The sequence below is a fragment of the Athene cunicularia genome, assembly GCF_003259725.1.
Source record: "Athene cunicularia isolate RWA chromosome 28 unlocalized genomic scaffold, athCun1 chr28_part1, whole genome shotgun sequence".
NCBI classification, from domain to species: Eukaryota; Metazoa; Chordata; class Aves; order Strigiformes; family Strigidae; genus Athene; species Athene cunicularia.
In genome coordinates, this window is record NW_020799139.1 from 862,678 (window position 1) to 871,635 (window position 8,958).

Sequence of the window (8,958 nt, forward strand, 5' to 3'; positions counted from 1 at the left end):
CCCCCCCCCCCCGGTAATCATATTTCTACTATCAAATTTTTATTTTAAAATATTGTCATTGCAGTCCCATTTTGTAGACTAGCAGCAAAACACTTAGCACGGCCTTGCATACCAGCAGCACCCTGCAGAGCGCTTTGGGAACGCTGCTGTAGAGGGTTCAGATTGCAAACGGTTTCCACGCTGAGTACGTAGGATTTGCACAGAATAAAAGGCAACAAGCATTCATCTCAGTAACTCCAACAGACAGCAATCTGATATATATATATATATATATATAGATATATATATATAGATAGATATATAGATTTTTTTTTTTTTTTTTTAAATTTTTTTTTTTACACTAAGTCCACAAAAAAAAGGAGGGCAAACAGGAGAGACATTAAACACTAAGACTGAACAACCTATAGAAATAGTGATAATGGAATATTCGCCATGCTTTTATACTGTAATAAGAAAACTGTCCATCAGCTGCTGTAGAGTAGAGGAATGGCAAAGAACAGGATGGTCTCTCATGTTGGACACATGCTAGTCTGAGCTCTGGTGCACAAGAAGGACGTGAGGAGGCACAGAGTCTTCTCTTGAAGAATTAACTTGTTTTACCGATTTGTTAAGAGAGTTAGAGGCCAGGGGAAAATTAATGAGTGGAAGGCAGCCAGGAAAAATCTAGTCCAGTTTATTTACTAGAAACAGCATGAAACAAACTATTCTATTGACCCTCCACTGCTGCTTGGTGAGATTTATTGTGAGCCATGAGCAAGTTCGACATGAGTCTTGGAAAAAAGTGTATGAATATAAGCACCAAATAAAACAAGCAGCCAAATTCCTGGCTACTCCATCTACTGACCTTTACATTTTTGCTCACTAAAGCCCTTTATTCCAAACAGCAGCTCTGAGAGAATCAAGACTGCCAGCTCAATTTTTGCACAGAACTGCTAGAGACAAAGTTAATCCACCTAGATTCTAGTTTTTGCAACGGTTTGGTCTGTTGTCATGTCCTGTTCGGTTGTTTGTTGAAACACATTACATCAGCCTGGTTTTAAATGTGATCTTTCCAGCTTAATATTGAAGAAAAGATCACAGGGAGTGTGTGTTGTTCAAACATATCAAGGCTGAGAAAACAAGAGAGTCACTTGCCCACTCCTAGGAACAATCACCTAAATCTTGCACGAACAGAGCAGGTATCACACAAGGTTTCCTGAAAGGAAAAGGACTAGGAGAGCTAGCTGAATAGTTATCATCCTAAGTTGCCTTGATCTCTTCAATTTTTCTGATTTCTGCATGGTCCGTCTTTTCTTAGAGATGAAAAAATCCATCATTTTGACTTAAATGTGCTTAAGAGCCATACATTTATACGGTGACAGGATAAGCTTTAACTTTGCTAAAGAAAGAGGTCTTGGATAAACGCAAACGCATGATATTACCTGCTGGAGTTTGTTGAACACTGGGTTGCTCAGCTGTGTGGGAGTGTGTCTCCCTTTCTTCTGGCAAATTCTTGGCTGTCAATAAAAAGAAAAATAAATGCATTTTATCTCTGAATCTCTAGAAAATGTTTGCATTTCCAGGGGTGCTGTCCTCAGTTCACTGAGGTACTACACTGCCCATTTTGAAAGCCCATGTAGAATCTCCAAAAATGTTACATCTCATGGATGTCATTTTATCTACGATTATTCACGTCAGATAAAAGAGTATCACTCATCTTCCCTGAAGCTCATTCTGATGGGTAAAACATGTATTCATGAGAACAGAAAACCAGTTATTCTGAGCTAAGCAGGAAGACAGCTGCTCTTATAACTTGATCCCCTGTACTATGAGTAGCAAAATAATACATAGGAGGTTTTGAATTCTTCTCTTTCCCCTACCACACGTATGTAATTATCATTTGCTTAGATAAGGATTTGTAGCGTCCTGTAACTAGATCATAACAGAAAAAGGGAACTGCACAAAACCTACAGGCAGAACATTGAGACATGGGCATCTGTTCTATTCTTGTATTATTCCTGCACGATGCGACTTCCATCTGGCAATGGTTCGGGTAAATCTGTCCATCTGATCCACATACAGGCTCCCCATCATAGCCACAGTCTCGTGAACACATGCACTGCTCAAAATATTCATCCTCCAAGCAGCCAAAAATGTTATTGCACGGTCCAGAGTGAACAAAGCCTGAAAAGTAAACAAAAACATCCAAAGCAATATTTTTGCATAGCATGGGGAAGGGGGAAGGTGAGGCAGCAATTTTCTTCTATTTCTCCGACGTGAGTTTTCAGGCTGAATTCCCTAAGATTTCTCATAGGAATTTACAAAGTTGGTAGAACAAAAAGGTCTGGGAATAAAGCTGTCTTTCTGAAGGAACTATACCGCAGCAGATTCCAAATCTTGGATAATGCAACTATTTTGTATGACACAGAGAACAGAAAGGAACATCTAGTTTTTGGGGAGAGTTATTCTTTTTACTGATGCGTGAAACTGTTCAATCTTACAACAGTTAATTGTGGAACTCCATTGCAAGATATTTCGAAGAGTTTTTACCTTTACATTTATTAACACATCTCACCTTGTGCAGGTTCTTCCAGAATTATAAGTGATATCTTGCCTCTGAAGCAAGTAAGAGTCACTCTGGTGACTGAAGAGCGGACTACATCGGTTTGCTTGGCTGTCAGAACTTTAATGCTGCTATCCCACAGACCTATGTAAAACTTCCACTAACACAGATACTGAAATAGAGCGTTTGCCTAAATATAATTTTGAGTTCTGAACTCCTGGAAAGTATGTCTGTGGAAAAAAAAAAAAAAAAAAAAAAAAAAAAAAAATCAGCTTGGCTTTGGTGTAACTTACCAACCCATTGGCTAGCTGAGCTTTCCACCTCATTGCATGTTGGCCCATCACAGAGCTCCCGAGCCAAGGGGCTGTTTTCACTCACATTGTAGAAACGAGTTGCTTCAAAAGCTGCAGGCCAGCAAGAATGAGAAATCACAAGTGAGTCTTATGTCTAGAGCTCGAGTGCTGGTAAAAACCAAAGGAGAAGAGGCACATACCTGGCTCATAGTAATCATACACTTTGATCGGAACAGGAGCTGTTTTCCCAACTATATGCTCTCTGAAAGCTTGAAACTTTACACAGGTCATGCACTGGCTAGGAATCTGTATGAAATCGTGTAAAAGGCTTGTTGTAACAAAAACCGCACTTTGAGTGAAGAGAGACACAAATAAACATAGCACGTGACCCTGCTGTAACACGCTGTGCTGGGTGCTTGGGGAGAATGAAGACACCTCCAATACTAGGTAGAGGGACAGAGATAACGAAGGATGAATTAAAATATGTGATACTTTGCTGGCCTTCAAAGCACATACTTGCATACAACAACGTCAGAAAGTCAAACCTGAGACTCAAGCTGAATTCCCCGGCTTACGTAACACGCCTGTCATCAGCCAGTTTGCTAACACAAGTAGCTAACAACTTACTGCTGATGACCAAGCCAGGAGACGTCTCATCTGCCCCTCTCAGGTATGTGCTGTGAGATCTGAATTACACTGCATTTTTTTCCTCTGTTCTTTTAGCCATGCTAGTTGTACCTGAAGGTGAGATTATTGTGAGGCAAAAACTAAGCTCTATCTGCCCAGAAATGCTATACGGGCTGAAGCTAATCACCTGCCTCTATCAATGCTTTGGTTTCCAACCAAAACCACAACCCCTACGTGCCTCAAAAGAGGCTCAAGCAAGTGGCCAGTTAAAGCTGCTCGGTAATCCTCATCTGTGAGGGACCATCAACATAATTACACCGTACCTATGCCTGATCCACTGGTCTTTTGCCTTTGGTTGAAAAGCAACATCATTATGAGACAAAGTCATTACCTCGTCGAAATAGAAAAGGACTTTTCTTCCATCCACTTCATATCTTTTTAATCCAATTTGCTTGTTCATCAATAACTGAAGGGAAAAAAAAAATAAAAATCAATCAACAGGTTTAGTTTAATCTCATTGTATAGAGAACAGGTTGAAACTACAGAAGACAAAAGATTTTAAACTGCTTAGAAAACTGATCAGACACTAAGCCCCAGGGATTTCTTCTGCTGAAAAAGGGTGTTTCAGTGAGAGAGAGGGAAAATGCAGAGGATTGCAGTTGCTGTCCTACAACCGAGGCATCTGTGCTCTTTTCTGTGACCCGATGAGGAATGCTTGCAAGGTGCACAGGGCTGAGGGGTCCTCCTGGTCCCTGGTGCATTTATCTCCCTCAGACTACACCTGACATATCATCCATAATCTAACTGAATAGCCCCCAGATTGTTTTCAGTGCCAAGGCTCAAGCAAGACCTCGGAGACCCCAAAACACTCAATAAAGTCTCTTATTTACACTCTTTCAGACCATCAGAGAATTACACTGCTGGATCACACCGGGTATTAAAGGTCCCATTCTCCCACCAGCTGAAAAATCCAAAACATTCTTCTGCCAGGAAAATTAATCCTTACATTTGAAAAGAGCAGCCATTTGAAAGAGCCCTAGGCATCCTCCCTTCTGACTAATGGGGTCAGGCCAGGCCTCTGCTACTCATCTTCTCTCCCTCTGAGGCCCAGGATTTGTAATCTGCATCGTGCCAGTCAGGCCCACAGACCACCTCTTCTGCTGCTTTTTATTTATCGGGACAATCTGCATGTCTAAGGAGTACCAGCACACAATCTAAGAGTACTTCCCACAGCTGGGGTGCTACTGCCCTATATTTATCCCCAGCCATTTGTAAAAATGCTCCAGCTCATCACCTCTTGCTGCCTGCAGGTCTGTAGGTGTATCATGACCACGGTCCACAAAGTGTAAGAGCCCTTAATTATGGAATGACTGCATCACCCCAAAGAATCCAGTAACTATCTCCCTGGTGCAGAATACTAATGAATCACCCCCAAAGCATAAATGCTATCACCTGATATAATTCTTCAAAGTTTCGTTTCAAAATTTCCAAGAGAGTTACTCCTATAATTTTCCATACTTGGAACATTAGCACCTCAATGTTACAAATACTCTCACGCTGTATTGTACTTGATCAGTTGATCAGCCATTACTGGTTTGATAAATTGTATTCAGAACACATCTATCAGGTGAAAAACATTTAATCCAGAAGCTGGGGGGGACGATGGTCGGTAGAAAAGGACTCTTGTGTTTTAATTCCACTTTGGGGAGCTGAGTAAGGGCCAGAGCAGATGCTTTAATTCTGTTCTCCAAACTGGGCTATTAGTTGAAACTCTCTGTCAGACAATTCCATTTGTGACACAGGGATAATATTTCCTCAGCTTTTTTTTTTTTTTTTTAAATGTTCCTAAGTTACTCTGAGATCTTAGAATGAAAACTCTGTGGAAAGGAGAACAAAGGATTATTATGTAGCATCAGAAAGAATGACATGAAGCAAAAAGCATTTCTACTGAAATTTGCCCAAACCTGCTACCAACAACTTTAACTGTGAATTTCTTCAGCATAGTGCTTCTAGCTGTAAAACCCTGCACACAGCTTCCTGCTCTGACTGTAACAAGCAAAGGAACACGTGTTTAAGTCCTACACAATATGGAAAAGGCCAATTTAATTTGTCCTTATAATTTTAGGGGCCTGATGGTGGCTGTTATTACTCAGCAGTAGATGGCTGCAGACAGTCCTTTTATGAGGGCTTGGAGAGGCTGGCGCCACCGGGAAATGCTCAGCTCAGCTAAAGTTGCATTTTTCTGGTGAAGCTTGATCTATACCAGCCTGTGGTGACCTCCTGACCTTGTCGACACCCAGCATTATTAGAAGGATTTGTGGCTGCACAGCCAGGGGGGCTGCCCTCGACGCGCAACAGAGCATTCATTAACCATCACTGCCCCGGAGCTGCACGTGGGTCCGCGCCGCGCACACTGCTCCCTTGTGAGGGCAAACAACAAACAAGGAACTGTGATTTACAGCCCTGCCCCTCCTCACCAGGAGGAGAGAGAAACGGCCAGGGTAACCAGAAAACGCAGCAGCGGGAATGACAGGACTTGCTTCGGCGGAAGGTGGTGTCCAAAATACATAATGAAACTAGCACTGGGTCTTCAGTGGAAGAATTTCATTTTTGTCGGCGTGAGTTGGCTACACATTTGATAGGCATGAATAAATCATATCTGCATCTTCACTGCCTACCTATATATGTGCTTGAGCTTTGTCCCTACATTTCATTTTTACAGATGCAAAGGGTTTCTGCAATAAGAAAGATGGAATTCAGCTCTTCAGGGGGAACATTCCCCCTTGAAGATGCAATATCCTTCCCAATTTAGCAAAATCTCTTACTGCCCAAAGGAAGTCATTCTATTCTGGTTATGGAAATAAACTGCCCGGGAATCAATCCCCAGTGCAGAATGCTCTCTCCAAATCAAGGCACCAGCTACGCAGTCTTTTGCCTAAAGAACTTTCAAAAGAGCGGGTTTTGAATCAGCTCTTTTGTGTCTTACAAGCACTGAAGAATTATGCACCGTGTGAAGTACCTGACACCCTCCCGAGATTTGCAAGGACCTTAACTCAGGTCAGCTCTGTACCGCAGGAGCTCAGCCTTACCAGTTAAGGAGAATCAGCTCATTTTCCCATTAAGACAGGGGGAGAAAGGAAAATAAACCACCTGCTATTCTGTGGCCAGAGACCCTTACAGATGGGGCTACTCTGGGACTCTGTCCATTCTCTACCCATGGAGGCAGAAACAAGAGATTCAGACAGGCAACAAGATGCCACGAGGGAAAGCCCAACCAACCTGCTTAGTGCTAGAGAAAGCCCAATGTGCCGGTAAGCTCGTTCAGCTTTGAGAAAATAATTCTAGTGCCACAGCAGGGCAGCTTGTTTTTCCCTCTGACTGCTTCTGTCCAGGCCAGGCTTGGGGGGGTGGCAGAACAGAGGAAGAGATGAAGCTGACACATGATGCTTCCCAGACACCGCTGCATCTGTCTGACACCCAAGCAGTGTGGGCAAGTCTCCCTGTTTCTCTGCTCCGGTTTCAACACCCTCAGAGTTTGTTTCTGGTTTAGGAGCGCTAACCGGCCTCTGGTCAAGGAATAAGCGGAGCTGAGGCACCAGCAAGGTGCCACTGAATGGGACACGGGAATCTCTGAAGCCGTGAGAAACCAAACGTGGGAGGCAAGCCGGTGTCGCAGAGCACGAGGATCACGGCAATGCACTAGTAGATGAGAGAAAGAACAAGAGGTACTGCAAACAAAAGGGTTTTGAAACATTATACAGGTGGTTCTCTGGGGAACCAGAATCCTCCTTGCAGAGAGTATATCCTAATGCCAGTCATATATTCAGTTATCCTCAGCGTTTCCACTACTTCGAACACGTACAACGTGCCCTGAGCACAGGTCAGTGTAAACCCTTGGACACCGCACAGGAGCAGATTGCTGCCTGTAGCAGCCTTTGAGCAGTAACTAAACACAAACCAAGCCTGTTTTGGTTTACAAGCCTTCATCTGGGACACCTGTCTGGCCCCACCATGTCAGCCAGCCTCCTGCCAGAGCACAGCTGCCTTGGCAAAAAGGCAAAATCGTGCAGGGACTGCAATGACAGAACCTATGCAGTCCCTTGTAACACATGAGCATGTGGGACCTTCTTGGGACTCTCAGCCTAGAAACTTTTAACTCTGTCTCCTACTGAAACCAGTAAAGGAGATACTCACTCAGTACCTCCTATTTCTGTAATTTCTTCTTAGCCCATCTCAGGAAAAAAAAAAGGACTACAGGGATTTGGTTACTTAACCTCACTTTTTTTTTTTTTTTTTCTTCTGTAATGACAGCCCCTTTGCATTCTTTGTTTTAACACTTTCCCTCCACTGATAAAACATTCCATGGGTTTAACACCATAAAGGTGCCCTGTTGTTCTCCTCCTGTCCCATTTTGACTTCTTTAGTCTTAAACCAGGTTTTCATCCACATTTTTTCTGCCATTATTTATGTCAATTACTACGGAAGAGAACCTATTTGAAAGCAGTACAAACAACTGTCACTCTAGCACCTTCAGCAAGAGGAGATAAAATAGTTACCAGCCTCACTACAGGCACCCTCAGCTAGTTTTCCTCCTTTCCCTTACCACAGGGGTACTGGAGATCTCCTACTGGGGCTCTCGCCTCACCTGAATAGCCCTATTCAGTTTGTTGCACCATTTGTTGCATGTGGGAGAGAATATCAGACTCCAAAGGTCAACAGGCAAATAAAAATCAATCGATTTTACATGCATGCATTTGAACACAGAATTCTCAACATGCGGCTTGTGAACAGATATAAAATAACTCTGATATTTCTCTTTACAGGAGTAATTTCGTATCTGATCAACACACATCTCTCTACAAAAGGATTCCAGCACAGCTCCCTAATACTGAAAGGATGCAGTTTTCTCCTCAGGCACTAACATACAAGTTTCTCTGGCTTCAAAGACAGGCCAGGAGACAACCTGACAGCAGCTTTTGACATGGATTGTAAGCCCCTGGAGAACACATCAGTCTCATTTTCTTCCAGAAAATGCAGTGGTGTTTATAAATTAGCCAAATAAAGTGAAATCCTAGAGAAGACAAAGCAATGTGCACTTTTCCTTGAATTAGGAAGTCAAATTAAACTGCCTGGTCTTCACTATGATTCTACTTTAAAATTCTTTCCCCAAATCTCCCCTCCCAGCGTCATGAAGATAAAATTATTAACAGATCTTTTCAAAGCAAAACACTTTTTAGCTCTTTACCAGTTCTCAAGGATGCAAAGATTTTACATCTCTTTAGTTAAATAGTCCTTAAAAACTATTTGCAGCGTAAAACCCACCAGTGAATACACTGTAATGCTTCCACAAAATATAAAGCAAAGATAAAGATTACAGTTCATCTCCCCTAGAGGGCTGGCTGGGTAAGAGGCACATTCTGTCCACCTCAGTTTGGCTTGCAATAAACATGATGTTCTCCCAGCAGAGAGAAAAAAAAAAAAAAAAAAAAAAAAAAA

General features: G+C 42.5%; 1 protein-coding gene across 1 annotated transcript in view; it reads right to left on the minus strand.

The window, feature by feature from the left end:
- Positions 1-8,958, minus strand: part of CPAMD8 (C3 and PZP like, alpha-2-macroglobulin domain containing 8) — a 57,847-nt gene that overhangs the window by 8,180 nt on the left and 40,709 nt on the right. The window contains exons 38-42 of the mRNA XM_026864906.1: positions 3,854-3,928; positions 3,036-3,141; positions 2,836-2,946; positions 1,951-2,163; positions 1,422-1,496 (exon numbers count right to left, since the gene is read on the minus strand). Of these exons, the coding sequence (XP_026720707.1) occupies positions 1,422-1,496; positions 1,951-2,163; positions 2,836-2,946; positions 3,036-3,141; positions 3,854-3,928 (580 nt within the window). The remainder of the gene's footprint in view (positions 1-1,421; positions 1,497-1,950; positions 2,164-2,835; positions 2,947-3,035; positions 3,142-3,853; positions 3,929-8,958) is intronic.